We start from the raw sequence: 20,007 nt of genomic DNA, 5'->3' as shown, positions 1-20,007 counted from the left end.
GTAAAAATCTATTGTAGACAACATACATAAGTACAAACCATGGGGTACCGTATAGCTTAAACGAACAATTACGTGTGTTATTCATTGAATAATTTAGGTTATTGAAAAAAATACACATTGACGTTTATGTAACGTACATTAATGGATAATAATACCATATATAAACATATACTTCTGTACATATAGAGATGTTTTTTTTAATGTTTTATTCCTATGTATACTTATTGTTAAACTCCTGTCATTGTTGGACTTTTATTTTGAAAGGTTACGGCGGAACCGCTGTAGTTTTTCAGTTTGTCTTGACAGAGGTCAGAAACCCAGTGTGGAGGAAAGGATGTGGGTATGCTGACATCTGCAAGCCAGAGGTTTGAGTGTGAGAAGACCGCAGCCAGGCTGACAGACAACGGCCTCAACTCTCTCGAAGTAACTCCGAGACATGTAACTTGTTGCGAAGGTAAACTCAACACAAGCTAACCTCGTCTTTCTTCACAGAAATGCTCTCCCAGCTACAATGTGTCGTCAAGTTCAAAGTACAGTTTGTCTGTTGACGATGTCGATAAAATCTATTTGCGCTCCTCACTCGTTTAACAGTAATTAAACTTAAAAAACTTTGGCACTACAACTAATGTGGACTTTCTTTTAAAGTAGGAAGAGGTTGTCATTTAGCCTCTAGTAGCTGCTAATTCAAGTGGAGGCTTTGTAGAAAGTTGAGGTTATTCTTCCCACACAAACATTCACATACACACGCGCGCGCGCTGCTGCTGCTGTGCTATGCGTGTGTTTAATGCGACCTTCATCCAGGGGGGTCAGCGGAGGCTTTTGCTCTCTCTGCTGACTGTCCGAGTAGTTAGGAGCCAAACACTGATTTAGTTTGACAGATCCGAAGACCTGTTGCTGAACTTGCGTGTTACGACTGCAGCTTTCGAGACAGGCGCTCTCTCCACTGCTATTTCTCTTTTCCTCAAAGCTCCCCTTTCCTCATAAATACAAATTAAGATAAAAGTTTGATCATCAGCTAGGCCGTAGGGAGAGAGATGGCAGTGTTAGGGGTTTACTCGAGATTTACTTTTGCTTTCATTTGGAGCACCTATCAGCTTTAATAAAGCGAGGAGGGGGAGCGTTGTTTTAAAGTGTGTTTCAAGTGTGTTTGGGTTTGTTTGTGTGTCAGAGACAACAGTTAAATTAAGCCTGCCATCATCACTCATCCCACCCAGGCTCCTTTCTGTCAGTACCATATACACAGAGTGCAGCTGAGAGCTGTTTGTGTTGCTCAGATGAGTCAGTGATCCCTGTCTTCTTAAAATGAAATAGAGCCAGTCGGTTGGTGGGGAAGAGTTGCTTTGCTTTGTCAAGCATTGTTTGTGTAACCTGTTCAGCTAGTGCCTCTTGGATATTACACCATTTACAGCTATTTGTCGTTTCTGGACTGGTTGACAAGGAAATGAAGCGTGCAATGTATGCAGTACATAGTGTTCATTCCAGGCTGACCGTGGAGAGAAGTTGGGGCTTCATGACATCAGAATTTTAAGTGACTCTAACATAGAGTCTTATTTTATCAGCTATTGACCCATCCTTTCACTGCTCTCTGGGTGGGACATGCAGCAGAAAATGCACCCCAGGAAACCAATGTTATCCCTCGTCTCCCTTCTTTTTGTGTGTTTTTGTTTCATGACCAAAAAGCAGGTCAGGATTAACGTTGCATCTTAGCCCTCTGCCCCCATCCTGCTTGATCCCAGCAGCTGCCCTGGGTAAGGCTATCAGATTCAGAGAGAGTGGAAGGTGTGATGGACTGCTAATAAAAGGGGGTTTTGTTTGCAAGCGTCTCCATTTTGAAACCTCAGGAGTCCAGAGTTCTCTGGCCACAGCCCAGACTGGAGTGAAAAGGCTGCGCTGCTGCCTTGAAGGACTCCCATTGGCAATTGAGTTTCTTTTTTACTCTGCACTGCGGATGCGTGCACTCTTTGATTTTTCTATTTGCTTTTAAAGCGTTTCCTCAAAGGCCATTTTAAGCCAAGCTTTTCTCATAATTTGCATTTTTCTTTTGGTAAAAGTTGGAAATAACCATCATTAGCCTGTTCTGTGAGGAGGGAGAAGCCCTGCTGTGGCGTGTGGGACTGTGTATGTGTGTGTGTGAATCATTATTGCCACTAAGCCTGTCTGACATTAGCTGGCACTACGGCAAATGGCACCCTGCTCTAATATTAATGCAACACAATTATGTGATTACATCCAGATCAGTGTCAACATAGCTAAGTGGTCTGTTTTTACCACAGGCTTCTTGTAGCTTTTGGCAGGCTAAGCCAATGCAGATGTCGAAACTGCTGTCTTTATGTACCGATAAACCCGGGCAATCCTGTTTTTCAAAAAAGCCAAAAAATAACATGTTTTTCCTATTCCAATTTTTTTAAAAATGTTTTTTAAGGTTTCTTCCAATCAGCCTTGAATTTGGCTGAGTGGAAGAGAACACAAGTCTTAAAATGAGAAATCCTTCAAAAGACCAGATTCTTAAAAAAATCAAGTCTTTTAAAAGGTTTCCTAGTTAACAATGAATTAAACCCAAATCTAAACAAAAGGCATAAACCTGGCTGTTTGACCACTGTCTTTAAGTATGTGTTTTCTGCTTTGCTGCAAATATGTGTCATATATGTTTAGGGTATTCAAAAATGAAAAGGAAGGAAAATTATAAAAGGTGAATGTTTAAAAGACTTGATATAACTTTTGGATTTAGGGGGAAAATCTGACTGTATATGAGGCACAGATGTGAGAAACATTTCCGGTAAGACTCAGTGCGATTCACTGGGAATAAAACAGCTCAGTTTTAATTAATTTTATCAGGCTGACATATCTCTCGTTGGAGTGCATCACAGACTTAATTTATTCAGCACATTGCCGTGTGAGCCATAATTTAGCCTCTTCCATCTTTGCAATTTGTATTTAATGAGCATCTTAATGTGGCCCTGAGCATGCAAGCATATTTATGATGTCAGCGTTGATTACCGCTGGTCTGGTCAATGGGAGCGATGTCCTCAGGGCACTTGTGCATTTAGAGGCAGATACGATCTTTCGTGGATGTAAGTGTTTAGATTAAGAACTTGGGTTCTTACTTGATTAAGCCTTATCTAATGGGAGAGCTTTGTTGAGATGAGTTCCGATAGTCTGCTCCTGTCAGCGGTGTTTCTCAGCCGCCTCCTTTTGTGGTTTGCTTTAAAATGTGACATAAAATGTGTGTGATTATAAACTTTTGTCTATTTCTTTCTTTCCTCCAGAGGCTTGTGTCCTGTAAGGGCACCCTGAAGTTCAGCCTGTCACTGTCCTTCCTTGGTGGTTCCTGTCATGAGGGGGCGTGTTTCTCGAAAGCTGGGCTTGCTGGCCAAGGCTGGTTTCCTCCTGTGGGTGCTGTGGCTTGGCTATCTGCTGTTGGAGCGCTCCTCTTTCCCTTTCTCTTCCTCTGTGGAGGATGAGGTTAAAGACCAAAATCTTAAGGCACGACAGCTGGTCTCAGAGGAGAGTGGGAATGATGAGCAGCTGGCTAGGCCTCTGTACATTAAACCACCAGCAGACAACAATGGACCAGGGGAGTGGGGCCGGGCCACACACCTCAACCTGAGCCCTGAAGAAAAGAAGCAGGAGCAGGACAGCGTGGAGCACTATGCCATCAATATTTATGTCAGCGACAAGATCTCCCTCCATCGGCACATCCAGGACCACAGGATGAAAGAGTGAGTACAGAAAAAACAAGAATAATCCATTAGTTACTTACTGAGTGATGGCATCTGACAACGAGTCGAGAAAAAAGTCACTTAAATTGTTTTTTTTTTTTAATGCTTTCTATTTTCCTTGCTAATACACGAGGCCTTGAATATTGCCTGGAGCATCTTCAGTGCTACAACGGTTACAAATTACTCAGTAGAGATTAAGTTGAACTCTTTACTGGAATCACGTTTTCACTGACAGTTAGAGACAAGCATGAAGGCTCGTGTGATCCAGTGCAGGGCTTGGTGAAGTTGTTGTAAGAGGCTTTTTGCCTGAATTGATTCATTTCATCCTCGGTTGTTGTCAGCAGCTGAAATACACCGTGTGATGTCTTTTATTAGCAGTTTCTCCTTCGGCCCTTTGGCCTTTTGTCTCTTCGCTTACTGCCTCTCATGCTAATGAAACCCAGATGTTGCATCAGCATCAACTTGGCGAGAACCGTCATTCGATTGTGTAAAGGCCGTGTGTTTGTTTTAAATGCCCTGGAGTATATTTGTAAAGCATTATAGATCATTTCTAGCATCAAATTTGCAATCACAGCTAAATACAATTGTTCTCTTTATGCTCATTGAACACCCCAAGCTAAATGTTATTTAAACTGGAGCTGGAAAATGAGTCTCATGGGTCACCTAGGTGTAACCGGAGTAACCCTTGTCACTACTGGGACACACACACACAAAGATGCTCTCGCCGGGTGGAGGAAAATGTCTCAGTGGCTGAAAGTAACACCCTGTTCCTTTTCAGAAATAATGTTAAACCATGACATATCCCTTTCACACCTCACTATAATAGCATTCCTTGCAGTAGTTTGTATAGAGATGAACTCCTTGTAACGATGGGTGACGTGGGCCTAGCAGTGGCAGAGGGACATTTTGACGAGTGCAGATGTGACACAGGATGCAGCAGTGCTCTGGGTGTTTTCTGTATGAACATATTATATATTTATGCACTTGTTTTGTTGTTATGTCAGCTGATATACTTCCGCTGCTTGTCAGATAACATGCCGTAGGATTAAATTATGGCCACGACTGGCTGTTATTACACTCGGTAAGATCTGAGAACAGTAAATTCTCATTCTTCTTGTCAGACTGCTCCAGATGCGCTAGTGTTTTTGTTTGGCTTTAGGGCTTGTAAATCTGTAAGCAAATGGGTCATGTCCTCCCAGGTTTATTCATTTTGAAGTGGTGTATATGTTTGTTGTAGTTCTGCACCTAGTCCATTACTATTTTCCCGTTTCCTCCAGCAGGTGTTTTTTTTTTTTTTAGCGGATTAGCTTTAGGCTCTCTTGTGATGAAACTGCAGCACTATAAACACAGTGCTTCTGAGGGGAGGGCGAAGTAGCTCATTTGATTTGTTGTGTCCAACTCACTTCCAGCAATGTCATATTTGTAAATTGGAACTCTGGCTACAAAATTGCTAAAAATCTGTGCCAATTTTGTGCTTTCATAGTCTTGAGCTTACAGAAACATTTTACCCTTTTTGTTTTTCGTGTTTCTCCTGACTTTCTGTGTCATATTTTGCTCTCTCTTTCTCCAGTTTCCAGCTTTTGATTTCTCAGTATTTCTCCTCGCTCTCAGTTTGGTCCCAATTTTTTCTTTCTTTTTTTTTTTTCACCCCCCCCCCCCGTCATCTCTCCCAGAGCGCTGCTGTGGTATGTTGCTCATTGGTGTAATACGCTCCCTACCCCCATCCATATTTCTGCTTCTCTTTATTGTTTTAATGAGTGCCATCTGGATTAGGACCAGAAGCCTCCTCCTGCCACACTTGTCGCTGAGCCTGCTCTGGCCATATAAAAATAATTTCATGCTTGTATGAGTTCATTTACAGTGCTGTTGTGTCTCCATGAAAATACAGTACACTAAAGCTTGTGTCAACTCTGTCTCTCCCTCCACCCACACTTGCATGCCTCAGATGCCGAAGTAAGAAGTTTGACTACCGACATTTACCTACCACCTCTGTGATCATAGCCTTCTACAACGAGGCCTGGTCCACCCTGCTGAGGACTATTCACAGCGTGCTGGAAACCACGCCTGCCGTCCTCTTGAAAGAGATCATCCTCGTCGATGACTTCAGTGACCGAGGTTTGTAAGCGTGTGTAATTTTGTCTCTGTACAAGTAAAATGGGCAAAAAGTTGTCCTACGAGCTGTGCAACAAAGATGACTGACAGCCTCGGCCTAGTTTAGTAAACCAGTTGAACCAAACCTCATTTGCGTGCCGCTTTGATTTTGGCACAGTGACAAAGTACAAAAGACGATTCAAGAAGGAGCCTGCTATATATAGAAATAAAGATGCTGTCTATAGTGGGATGAATAGTGAATGCCTTTGAATAGAGCAATTAGAAAAAAAACAGTCCTCTGAAACAAGTCCTGACACATTTCCTGTCCTGACAATATTCCCAGAGCAGATAAATCTGTTCAGGAAGGATAAGAAATTTAAAACTTGGCCAGGTAATTACATTTTTTTAAAAAAAAGGTTGTGTTTAAAATTGTGATTGTGAGAGTTTGTTTCAGGTAAATTTTGTTATTTTGTCATTTAAGAACAAAGCAATATAAATCTTTAGCCAGCATCTTTGTAAGCAAGTCAGGAACGTTTGGACCTCAGGAACAGCACAAGAGTAGCAAAACAGTCTACACTCTGCGTCTGCCCCCTGGCTTTTGGGGTGCTTTCAGTCACATCTCGCAGTTTTCATCAGTAAATGGATTGTCTGCTGTCTGCTGACTTGTGCTGACTCTAAGAATGATACTACTACACCTCAGAAACTGGATATAGGAGGTGCTTGATGTCTGTCTGTCTTAATGGAATTAGTATTTGGTCACAGCAAGTCTAGTCTGTGCGGATCAGAGACATTACACCATAAAGATGATCTCAGTGAGCACTGAGTTGCAGTGACATCATTTCCTTTCCTCCAGCCACTCTGACCAATTGGAATGTTAGACATGCCACTCCTAAACCAGACAGCCGGCTGCTGGAGGAGTGACAGCTTTCCCCTTTAAAGCTGGCTAAACCGGATCTAGCGTATCAAGTTTTAGTGTTGACGTGTGTTTAAAACTGCATGAATCACCTACTACTATTTTTGATACCAGCGTTGCCTCAATAAACATGATAAATGTGCAATAAAACAGGGTGCTGGTATTTCCCAAATCATCAGGGACTAGTATGCAGTTCTGTAGGTAATGACGCATGGTGAGCAGCCAATAAAACACAAATGAAGGAGTAATAAGTTGGTGACAAGATGATTGTTTTGTATCAAGAGCTGATGAACATTTCACTTCATAATCCATAAATATAGAAGTACCTGTGTGTCTGTCCACTTGTTTTAATACTAAATCATTTGATATCATGATTTCTTTGTGTTTGCATTACAAAAATAGGCTACCTGAAATCCAAGCTAGCCGACTACATCAGTGATCTGCAACGTGTGCGTCTTATCCGCACCAACAAAAGGGAGGGGCTGGTTCGTGCACGTCTCATTGGCGCCACCTATGCCACCGGTGACGTGCTGACATTTCTTGACTGCCACTGTGAGTGTGTTCCTGGCTGGATTGAGCCTCTGTTGGAAAGGTGCCTAAATACATTTTTAACAACCTTAACCGAAAAAGGAAGAAATTGTTTTTAAGCTTTAAGACTCACATTGAATCAACTTTTCTTCCCCCCCCTTCTTTTCATTTTTTCCTGCCACCCTCCTTTCTGCCTGTTGTGGTCTCTTAGGATTTCTGAGAATGCGAGTACCATCGTGTGCCCTGTGATCGACACCATCGACTGGAACACGTTTGAGTTTTACATGCAAACAGATGAGCCAATGATCGGAGGATTTGACTGGAGACTCACCTTTCAGTGGCACTCTGTCCCTGAAATGGAACGCAAGAGGCGCAAGTCTCGCATCGACCCCATCAGGTAACAGTATGGTACTTTCCAAGGCCTACTGTCATGAGAGATCACTTTATCAGCTTGACACATGTCAGTGAAGAGATCTGCTCTCATGAAGCGTAATCTACCTTTCATTACTAATTTGTCATTTTGCATACTTTATTACTTTTTACTTGCTTATTAAATTATACTTTTATTAAACCCTCAAATTTTTAGGGTTTGCCCAGCACATAAAAATATTGCTTCCCCAAAAGATGTTTTGTCTTTCCCCCAAAGAAAAAGCATCGTGGCTGTTTTTTTAAAGGAGGATTTCATTTACTCAAGATTAACATGCAATACTGAATGGCCAGAGTAATATGAAACTAGACAGACCACTGTTAAGTGAGGTAACAGAGACTGTTTTAACTTTATTGAGACCAGTAGTGTTTGTATTCATAGTCATTCCCCAAATGCCTATTTTGAGTCAGGAGAAATCCTCACTGTGTGATTGATCTTTAAAACACTGGGAAATCCATTATGCCTCCTGCTACCTTATCATTTTCTCATAGCCTCAGTTAATCAACTTGTCTATATTCTCGTCCTGCCATCTCTTTGCTGCATTTGACACCACTGACACAACATTTTAATACAGGTAACACTGATACAGAACACTGATATTAAATTAGCCTCACCAGGACAGTTTAGTTTGTATTCATCAGTTTCCAGTTTGTCTTACATGCACAATTTCCTAAACAGTTAATGTAGTTAGTTTTGCTAAAACAGTTGAATAAAAGTTGAAAGTCTGCAATTACAAAAATTACAAAAGTCCTGTCATTATCCAGAAATTTATGGACTTAATTATAGCTTTTTTTAACTTCTAAGCTGGACTATTTACACTTGTTAATATCAAGATGTCGCAGCAGTTCTCTTATAAGCTTTCAGATAATCAGAATAAAGTATAAGAAATGATATATCTCCCAAATTATCTTAATGTCATTGGCTTCCTCATTGGTATACTCCTCACACATAAAGCCTTTAATGAACCAAAACCCCACCATATCTTAAGGACAGTGGTACCGTATTATCCCAGTAGAGCACTCTGCTGCCAGAGGGCAGGTTCACTTGTGGTTCTTAGAGCCTTCGACTATAAACCTCTTTCCTAGGGAACCAGCTCCCTATTTAATTCAGAGACTGGCACTAGCTCCACTTTTAAGGTGTTTTGAACCTTATAGTTTGCTAGGAAACCCTAAACCATCCATATGTCAGTCTCTGCAAGTATGCATGGATTTGGTTGGAACTGATTGGATTCATTGAGTGAAAGGTTACATACCGATGTTCACTTGTATGACACTGTTACAGTTCAGTAACGTTGTATCTTCTGTTCCATAATTTGTGTTATTTTTTCTCCGTCATCTTTTTTCTGTCCCTTTCTGTAATTTTTGTTTCACCCCAACTGCTCAAGGCAAATGGCTGCCCTCCTTAAGCCTGTTTCAGTCAGACATTTCTTCCTGTTGAAGGAAGTTTTTTTTTTTTTCTTTTCTCCCCACTATCGCCAACTACTTGCGCAGTGGGAATCGCTGAGTTTTTCTGTGTAACGGGATTGAACGTGGCCATGATAAAAAATGATCTTGTTTTTCTTGTATTCTCACAGGTCTCCTACTATGGCCGGGGGATTATTTGCTGTTAGCAAGGCCTACTTTGAGTATCTGGGCACGTATGACATGGGCATGGATGTGTGGGGAGGAGAAAACCTGGAGCTCTCTTTCAGGGTGAGTTAATTTTCCATGACTCAGAATCACAGTGAAGTGTCTGCTTAGCCCCCACAGGGCCACTTAATCGATATTAGACCTGAGTGGTTCTTTTAAAACATTTTGCGAAAGACTCACTAATCTGAGTTGCTTTGTTACCAGATCCAGACAAACCATATCTTTACTCAGCTTTTTTTACTGCGATAGAGAGCAGAGAGAAAGATCATTAAATTTAGTTGGAAAAGGTTTATCCTGTGCACGCTGGTGCGTAGTTGGCGTGAGTCAGTGTCAGATCACAGTCAGTCAGGGTATGTGAAACTGCAGCCTTATATTGGCTGATACCTTGTTGTGATGTTGGTGTCACTTTTCACTTGCTGGCGTCAATCAAGCTGGCACAGATTTTAAGCAGGAGCATGCAAGATTAGGAATGTAAATTGTGTTTGTATGATTTATAGTGTGTATTTGTCTGCATTGTGAAGAAGAATGGGCTGTTCAGCTGAGTGATATGTTATGCATGTGGAAACAAAAATGCCTCTCACCGGGACTTTTTCCCATACATAATTTATGTTTAGTGAATTGGTTTCTAGGTCTCTTTTTTTGGAGTGCTGAAAAATAGTGGTGCGGCGTAAAATGCTTTCTGAATTAAGATGGAAAGGACTGTCTTGCATTAGCTGTTTGCCTATAGACATATGATAATGGCTTTGCCTTGTGTAGGAGGCGGTAGAGTGGGTCATTTACTAATCACAAGGTCAGTATTTTGATCTCTGGCACCTCCAACCTGCATGTCAAATTATCTTTAGGTAAGAAACTGAACCCCAATGCGGAGTGCGAGTGTGGGAATTAAAAAAGCACTTAGGTGAATGTGTGGGTAAATGGTTAATAAGACTTGTGTAGAAAAGCACTAAATCAATACCAGACCATTTGTTTAAGGATGTTAATCTTTTGTTCGATCAATGGTGAACGATCCAGCCATTAATGTAAGGTTTTTAAAAAGATATTGTCTGTGTAGGTTCTAGTATAAATGCAGCTGTATGACTCACAAAAGTATGTGTTGAACCTTTGTGGTAAGATTGATAAAGCACAGTTTCTTCATTCAGATAATACCTGTAGTAGATCATGTTTTGTAATCTTTGTTTAAAAGGAACATCAAGACAAGGTGGACCGATACACATAAAGTTAAACAGAATCATGTGGCAACCAACAGCTTACAGATACAGCACATGCCCAGTGCACCAACTTACAGCAGCAGCTGTGCGGCTTACCACCACCTCTGTTTTTTCCCCATGACCTGTCTCTCTCAAGCTGTTCCTATAATATAAGGACTTAAAAATAATGTTAAGAAGCTGAATCACCATGTTGTAATATTTGATACAAAACTGTGCACAGTGTTATTGTCAAAACACACCACAATAGACTTGTTTCACAGCAGCCATTTGACAAAATGTAGTAGTCAAACACAGGTGTTACTACTGCAGTCATGACAGTTCTGATCTGTTTCAGTGCTGAGCCCTCATTAAGGCGATTAGTAACAGCTGTCTTTGCCCACGATTTCATGTCAGAGTGGCTGCTGGGAAAAAGATCCATTGTGGATGATGCAGTCCAAAAAAGAAAAAACTTACACAGGTGTCAAAGGCCGAGATTGAAGATGGTTGAGGTCCATTAGGTCAAATGTACAGGAAATAGGTGGCCCAAGTGTTAGTAATCCCCCAACCCTCCCCTGTCCCACATGTGAAGGGTCTCCCATGTGGTCTATAATCATTTACCAGCAGTGAGGTGAAGCTGGTAATGTTTTTACTTTGTGAGTTTTTGCAAAATGTTGTTTTGGAAAAATCTTCAGCAGTGGAAACAACCTTCACAGGCACCTTTGATAAATCTTTATATGTCTGCCTGTGGACAGGTATTTCCGTTTCCCATTACTCAAATTTTACATTCTCGACTCCTTTTCCTTGCATCTTAATCCTTCCCACTAAAGATGTGAGGAGGAAAGGACACGAGGATCAAGGAGCTGAGCCAACAGGTGTTTTAACAATATGAGACATCCTTACCTTGGAGCCTCATTTTAAATCAACATCAGTTTAATCCAAGATGTGGCAAAGCTGGGTCGTAAATTGTTTTGTTATAGCCCAACCGCTGCTGCATTTTTATGACCGCAGGTGTAACAGTGTTCATGATGTTTTATGTTACCGGCTACTTTTGATTAAATTTGCAATATGGCTCATTTTAATCACACATAAGAAGTGAAGGGCAGACTGTTTGATCATCCACTGAAAGAAATGTATGAATAAAAAAAGACTGGTTGTTTGAAAGTGTCCTCTTCCTACTATTGTTTACATATTCTACCTGAGTAGCATGTTTTTTTTTATACATTGAAGGTAAAAATACTCTAGCAAAGAAAACACTCGTGCATTCTTGATTATAGCTCCTCCAGCAACCCTCCTCTCTTGTCTGTCTTCCTTCCTTCCCTGTAGGAATTGAGGCGTCCTTCGACAAGGCGTACTGAGATTAATTTCCAGGTCGCAGGCAGGACGATGAAGGGCAGAGAAGACATAAATTAGGGAAAAGACAAAAGTAACACAAGCATGCAAAATGCAGTCGCCTGACATGTGTGTAAGGCTGAGTTTGAAGATAGGTGTGATAACCCATGAATACTGAGAACATGCGTTACTGGTGGGGCACACATGTCACACCCATCTATGGTTTAAGTACTAGATAAAGATACTTGCATGAGAGAGAGAAATACGTTACAAAATAAAAACAATTAGAGGCATCAGGTGAGAGGGACACTTGCTCCGTCGCTCTTTACTTTTAGCCCAGTTTACACATCGTTTGTGCTTGGGCTGCTCAGCAGCCATCTTTATACTTGACCTTAATTTTCCTGACAAACACAATCCTGGAAACGTGATTGTGTTTGTTTTTCACTCGTGTTGTGGGCACGTTAACATATTGTAGAAACTTCACTTGAAATGAGGTAACATTAACATTTGAGATCTGTGGACTCCACTAAAGAGTTTGTGTTTTAATATTTGTATTTTTTTTTATTTCTTGATTGTTGTTGTGACACAGTTGTTATCTAGAAAAGTGCTATATAAATACATTTTACTTTACTTACTTACATATCTGCCACCCTTAGGTGTGGCAGTGTGGGGGCAGCCTGGAGATTCATCCCTGCTCGCACGTGGGACATGTGTTCCCTAAAAAAGCCCCTTACGCGCGGCCCAACTTCCTCCAGAATACTGTCCGAGCTGCAGAGGTCTGGATGGACTCTTACAAAAAGCACTTCTACAACAGGAACCCTCCAGCCAGAAAGGTAAGACACTTTGCGTGTTTCATGCACTGATATGTTGTCACACTATCCGGCACCATGTGTAGACAGTAAATTGAATAGTTATTTTTGGTGTCAGATTTAGATGATTCATCTAACTGCCCCCTGTAGGTGTGGATATAAGATCAGTATCTGACTGAGTGGGTTAGGTGTATTGAGGTACTGAGGGTGTTCACATGTGTGTGTGTATGGTGTGAGTGCTGTGCCTCTCGGGTTCTGAGTATTGGGCACCATCAAAGATTCATGTATCTCAGTTTCAACTATCTGAAAAAAAGTGCATTATTAATGTCAGGGATCTTTGATCAAACAATAAATTACCTGGTCAGGGGAGATTGAACACAGCACAGACCAAGATCATCAGCTCCAAGTCTATTACGTTGCTGTCATAATTTGTCATGCAGCTATAGAGCGATAGACGTGTGACTAGTTTGATTAATGAGTTATATAATTTTCATTGAATACATTTAATCATGTTGATATTCCAACTTTTCTTTACACTTTTATAAAGAAAGAACAGCTGTTATAAATGTATTTTTTTATAAGGAATTATTGTTTTATGTTGTTTCTTTGTTCATTTATTTTAAATATTTTTTCTTGTTTATTTTGAGATTGGGAGCACAATGCAGTAAGGATCACAAAGAAAAAGTACTCGATAGATCAGAAATCTTATGATTGAATTAGTTTAGTGTGTGTGTGTGTGTGTGTGTGTGTGTGTGTGTGTGTGTGTGTGTGTGTGTGTGTGTGTGTGTGTGTGTGTGTGTGTGTGTGTGTGTGTGTGTTAGGCGGTCTTGTTATAATCCATCCTCAAACATGCCAAAGGAATAACTCTAGACTTCTAGGGTAGACTTCACGCCTTAGCAAACACAGCTATTTAAAACATGCACTGTTGGCAATAACCTGCTAGTTGGCTTCCTGAGATTCTTATTTGAACTCGATTTTTGGAGTTACAGGAGCCGGATTCACCTCTCATATCCAGGATGTAAATATTTGCTTTAAAAGTCTAACTGTGTCCTTTATATAAACACCCATCAATTGTGTTGTCAAAAATCTTATGTAAATTGTATGTACAAAAGTAATGGGCCCTGAGAATCAGTTTAACTCACAAGGTTGAGCAGACATGTACTGTAAGGCTAATAAAGCCTAAAAATGCTCCAAATTTGCTTAAAAAATAATGCTCTGAGCTCCAAACACCCTCTGGCATTAACATCTACAGAAAAACTGCACAGGGAACTTCATTGCATGGTTTCCAGTAGCTCCTGTAGGTGTAATGTGTTAGTGACCCAGTAGTTTTGTCCATACAGTGTATATTTAAAGAAAAGTGTGCATGCTCTAATGATTAAAATTTAGCTGCAATGTATAAATAAAGCGATACTGTCCATAAATGTACATTCTTAATAAACTCTCCTAAATCTAACCAGCTTTTTCACCCACAGCAGTGACTCATGCATTGTGTGGTTGCTTCACAGGAGAAATATGGGAATATTTCAGAACGGCTACTTTTGAGGGAGAAGCTGAAATGCAACAGCTTTGAGTGGTATCTGAAGAATATCTATCCTGAACTACATGTACCTGAGGACAGGGAGGGCTGGCACGGGGCTGTAAGTGTCTCCTTTTCAGATGCTGTGTCTGAATTCTGTTATTGATCCTGTTAGTGCAAGATTAATTATTTAGTTTTTGGACTGATGGCAGATCTTGTTGTGATTTATAAAAGACAGCAATGCGGCTGTGTCTTCATTCATCATTCAAGTGTGAAACAAAAGTATTCGTGTGAGACATGATATGAGAAAACCCCGTTGAAAGTGGGAAGGCTTTGAAATCCATTTGACTGGGCTCAAGACCTTTCTAATTCAGACATCTGGTGAAGTCTCCTGTTATAAAATGCTTTACAGAAAAATTGCTCTTGGCTCAGTGTTGGATTTTAAAACAATTACATTTTAGCCACAGCAATGTCTCTGTTTTTTTCGGAAGCGAAAAAGAAAATTCCCTCAAAGATTTCTTCTTTAGTTATAATGTCCAAAAATCCACCACCTGTCCACGTCGACACACATTTCCCAGTGACAGCTGTGAAGTCAAATGCTACAGCGAGGGCATCGTCCAAAATCTCAAATGTTCTGCTGTCAGAACTGTCTAAAATTTGCATGCACACCCACACTACAGGTACACGGTGACAAAACCTGAAAGAACGGCATTACTCAGACAAAAAAAATTTTACATTTTCTTATGAAACTGGGTGAAAGTAAGTTTTATTTCATATTGATTAATATATGTGTACTGATGTGGAAAATAAGCAAACTGGCAAAGGTTCAATTTGTTTTCGCTTCCTGGTGATATACCGTCATTTAATGATTTAATCAGATGACTTAATCCACCATCTTTAGGGGTGTTGCATCCTACGTGGCCTTAAAGTCTAACCTGCCAGCAAAGAATAAATCCAAGAAAAAAACAGTCCTCACAGGAATCGATAAACAGTGCCGCATTTCACTTGTTATTAATATTTACTGCTCTCTTCCTGCCAGGTGCGTAGCTCAGGAATACATTCAGAGTGCCTTGACTACAACGCTCCAGAGCACAGTCCCACAGGTTCCCAGATTTCTCTTTTCGGCTGCCACGGCCAAGGAGGCAACCAGGTACGTCGGGCATTTCAGTGTTTATTCTTTCTTGACACAATCCCACAGCTTCTCGTGGCCCCCGTGGGAGATATATCTTGAAATGTCAAGACTTTCTGCTAACCCCTAAAACAAGCTGCCACAGTTGATTCACACCAGAAAATTACTCTGTGCTGGTGTGTCCAACATGACTTGAATGTAATGAATGGAAAACTGAATGTGGTATTGCATCCACACATCGCTGGAAAAAAGGTGCACATGAATCACAGGTGCTTTTTTTTTTTCCCCAATTCCAGTAACGGCTGGTTTAGAAAGCACCAGATTATTTATCTGCGAGGATGTATATTTAATGTTGGAGTCAGACAATAGGCAGAACTTCTTTCTGTGGATCTTCAACCTGGCTGTTATCTCTGATTACCCCATTGATGCGCCGCATCAGGTGTCCTCAGTCACAAAAAGCGCCATGTGTGACTGAAAATCAATGTTTGAATGGCTTCTCGGTGAAACAAAAACCTGAGGGCCCTTCACCACCTCCCTCCTGCCCCTTTCCCTGGCCCACATAAGAACCACGTTCCATTTAAAAGATACATGAGCCTCACGGGCAGAATGAATGGCACAGCCTGGATAAATAAGTTTGAAGCCAGAGACAGTGGACCCCGAGTAAGTCTTTTATTAGAAACGACCATAACGGGGCCCCAGTGCAACTGAAAGATGTATGAGATGTGAAGAAAAGGATGGGGAAGTATAAAGATTGATTACCTGACCCTCTGCTTAACGGGTAGCACAGGGAGCGTTGCATCTTTTGTCCCACCGGACCAGGTTGTTGAAATGACACCAGAGGGGAAGAGTCGGGTTTGTGCTCATGTCTGCTTGATTGAAAGGGCCAAGGCCCCGTCTTTGCTCATGAGATCCCTCGACACACTCGCCGACGCACCATATAGTGCATTTATAGCCGTGGCGCAACAGCAGAGTAAAACATCCTGTAATCCTAGTGGGTAAGAAAAAAAAATACCAAACTGCACTAATTGGCTTTCTAAACAAAAGACAGATGTAGCAGAAGAAAGAAGAAGGAAAAGTTTTAATCTCTTAGTCTCTGCTTCTTTTCAGAGAAATGTGTGAATACAAGCTTGTGTCAAAGAAATACATTTTAACTGTAAATGGAGAAAAAATGGACAAATAACTGTGTCTCTTTCTCTCTCCAGTACTTTGAATACACATCTCAAAAGGAGATCCGTTTCAACTCTGTGACAGAGCTGTGTGCCGAAGTACTGGAAGGACAGACCTCCATCGGAATGAGGCACTGCCCTCGTGATGAGGAAGTCAGACCTCCCAGTCTCATCTGGGAGTTCAAAGAGGTAAGGGATTCATGAATGTATGTGCCACAGGTTCACATTTTCCTGTAAACTGACTCCACGCTTTTAACTTCCAACCTTTCAGGACAGGACCATCTATCATCCACACTCAGACATGTGCGTGACAGCCTACCGCACAACGACCGGCCGCACGGATGCCCAGATGAGGCGCTGCGTCCCAGGGGACAAAACCCAGCAGTGGAAGTTTGAGTGGTAGTGGGAGGAAGCTAGATAGTAGCAGGGACCCTTAAGTGGCCTTCCGTGACCACAGTGCAAATACTGTAGCGGAGGTATGACCCCCGCTGCTCCCATTTCTGTTACTTTTCAAGTCTGCACTAAATGGAAATGGGGGGAAAAAAAGAAAAAAAAGAGGTGTTGGAGAAAGTCACTTTAAGCCAATGACTCACCCAGTCCAGTTCTTTTAAACCTTTGTGAATACCTACAGAGGTGAGGTCGTTTTTTAAAGAACACCAGCTGAATTTAAGACTTTTTTTTGTTGTTGCTTTCATCCAAGTGCCTCTACAGCCAGAGTGGAGTACACAGCACACCTGAAGTGTCATTGCCGTCTCGGGGTTTTGCAACAACTTGAAAGCAGCGAGATGTGTAGCACACGAAGCAGTGCCTTCAAAGAGATTAAAGCCAGTTTCTTGATCGGAAACATGATCGGAAAATCACCATGCACTATAGAATAATGCCTTAAAGTGCAATTAATATTGATTATGTCCTCATATTTGTTTTTAAAAAAATTGTGAAAAACAGGCTGCTGGAAAACGATGGATTAGGAATGTAAGGTCGGCAGCGTTTTGCCCCAAACCCGCTGCTTCCTAACGTGCTCCATCATGTGAGAGGAAGGAGCTGTGGTCATACTAGACTGCCTCTCAATTCTAGCTTTTGTCTATGGAGCTAGTTTCGTGGTAGAATACCTTCTGAATGAGATTGGAAGTATTTATTTAAGTGTATTTTGCCTCAGATGGTTTATTGAGTTGACACGGATGTTGTGATCTATTCTCCCCTGTTGTGTTAAATTAAGAATACCCTCTAAACCCATCTGTCACTTTGCTTTTGAGAACCTGTCATCCCTCACAAATCCGTGCGTGCCGAAATGAAATGTGCCAGCGTATTTATTTAGAGCTTTTTCAATTCTATAAAACTACAAACAACACTCACTAGAGCCTCTTTTTTGTTCAGTCACAAGAATCCTTAAAGGGAGCAGCTCTGTGCCAGTTTTCTTAAGAGTCTTGTGTGTAAGCTGTACTTGAAACTACATCAAAAACACTCCTGTTAGGTTTTCTTTTCTTCTTTTTTCCCACTCAAGACCACATTAGTGTTTCTACTGGGATCAAAGGACCAAGAGATTCAGTGAAACTGTTGGTAAAATGACTGGTGAATAGCATTTTTTTGCTATTCATTCCCACTGAATTACATTTGGTCTAAATGGCAATTTGAATTTATGAATATGTGATATTCAAACTAGTTGATAAATTGTGAGATGACTCCTTTTGCGTGTTAGCTTTGTAAATAATGCTTGGTTAAAGGGACCAGTAAAAACTACTGATGAGGCAAAAGGGAAGTTGATTACTTGATATGAAGAAGAGGTTGGACTGTTGGGGATGGGGAAGGATTTTTTTGACTGCTGGGATGATTGAAAGAATAAAAGACTAACCACAAACACACATGCCTTTTGTTTTACTCGCTTGCACAAACAGCGCATTGCACAGTTAAACTGTCAGGAATGAGGAAGAAGTTTTTTCGTTATATGAAATGCCAGGTGTAGCAAAAGGAGAAAAGTGTGAGCTGCTGCAGCTACACTAGGTGTGAATGTGTACTTTTTGTTGTTGTTGTTGTTGTCATGGTTTAAGCGACAACATGCATTTCACATTTGAACAACCAAAGACTGAAAAGCTGCTACTGCCTGTAATCCACACAGCATTCATAATAATTTGGCACCACCTACTGGTAGCAAATCAGTACTGACCGCTAATGGCAGGCGACAGAGAAGGATCTTGAAACCAAAATGATATTAAATGTTCTGGCTAATATCTAGTTTACTTTTCACTCCCCCCTCCCCCCTGTCTCTGGGCTCACAAATGTACACAAGCAACAATATGTGGTTTGCTTTCTCCGTTCTCAATTCATGTTTCAGTAAATCTAGAAATATTATGTGAGAATGTCATCTTTCATAGTTTGGGTGATACAATATTCATTGGTTACCTGGGTTGTTTTAGTGGTTTTCAGATATTTTCTACCATGCCCTAATTCAGAATAGAGAAAAAGTCGATGCCTACACCCAATATTTTCTATTAGCTATTAATAGAAACTGATCCAGGTTGAATTTTATCAAAGGAAAGGCCAGCAAGATGCCATCGGCAAACTTTGTTGTTCTATTTTTTTTCTATAAAAATCTTATTCACTCAGCCAGGTTTGCCTCCTGGAGCGACTTTTTGCCCCACAGCATAGAACCACTGCATTATATTTTCACTAAAAAAAACTATTGGTACTGTATGTATGTTTTATCTAATTGCCGAGTCCTGTTGCAAAATGCTGGGCGAGACAGAGGGAGCAGAACAATTTAAAAAGGAGGTAGGAAACACACGACAGCTGAAATGTTCAGCATCACTTAAAAGTCCCTGTTTTTGAAAGAAAAGCACGTTTGTTTTAATATTATATAAAACTGATCAGGAATTACAATTATTCATAGAATCATTAATCACTAATTAGTTAGTGGGGTTAGATTAATTGGTCATTCTAAATTGCCATACTTGTGAAAGTTTGTGTGAAACCTGTGACAGACTGGCGCCCTGTCCAGGGTGCACCCTGCCTCTCGTCCTATGGTAGCTGAGGTAGGCTCCAGCGCCCCCCGCGACCCTGAAAAGGATGAGCGGAAGCGAATGGATGGATGGATCTACATAGGCATGCAGAGGACATCTTTGGTAAGCATCTGCATTGGTGTATGGACGTTTTTTGATGTTTAAAGGCTGAATGATGACAATGGCCCAACAGATCTTATAATTATAGATGCAATAAATTTGGATATTCAAGATGATGTATCACTAATATATCCTTGGACCTTCTTACTTAAGAAAAAAACCTTTCCAAAGTACACTTATTCTAAGTATGTGGTATAAAAAAAGCTAACAAAATAACAGAATACTCTTTTAAGGTAACACAATATACACAATAAAGCTATAGGATGCAACAAAGATAGGCAACTTTTAGTGGTTCAGTGACAGCTGGGTGCTGTGTTTTCTTTTCTTTTCTTTTAAAAATGCATTAGTCATTAGAAAACTCAGTCATGGTTCCTATGTTGTTTTTTCATCCACAGGTCCACGGGCATTTGTGTCACTTGGCTTTCATGACAAGATGTGTCAGTGAAAGGTTG

General features: G+C 40.9%; 1 protein-coding gene across 1 annotated transcript; it reads left to right on the top strand.

The window, feature by feature from the left end:
- Nucleotides 1-289: 289 nt before the first annotated feature.
- poc1bl (POC1 centriolar protein homolog B (Chlamydomonas), like) lies at nucleotides 290-18,297 on the top strand. Its single transcript, XM_084919593.1, has 11 exons — nucleotides 290-454; nucleotides 3,267-3,719; nucleotides 5,665-5,834; nucleotides 7,126-7,315; nucleotides 7,463-7,648; nucleotides 9,252-9,369; nucleotides 12,479-12,655; nucleotides 14,137-14,268; nucleotides 15,187-15,297; nucleotides 16,479-16,631; nucleotides 16,714-18,297. The coding sequence occupies exons 2-11, from the start codon at nucleotides 3,334-3,336 to the stop codon at nucleotides 16,843-16,845; spliced, it is 1,755 nt and encodes a 584-aa protein (XP_084775719.1). The 5' UTR covers nucleotides 290-454; nucleotides 3,267-3,333; the 3' UTR covers nucleotides 16,846-18,297.
- Nucleotides 18,298-20,007: the final 1,710 nt, after the last annotated feature.

Source organism: Perissodus microlepis, chromosome 22, assembly GCF_051167445.1.
Source record: "Perissodus microlepis isolate ML-2025 ecotype Zambia chromosome 22, ASM5116744v1, whole genome shotgun sequence".
Lineage (NCBI taxonomy): Eukaryota > Metazoa > Chordata > Actinopteri > Cichliformes > Cichlidae > Perissodus > Perissodus microlepis.
The sequence above is the reverse complement of the archived record's forward strand: the minus strand, read 5'-3'. Positions and strand labels throughout refer to the sequence as shown.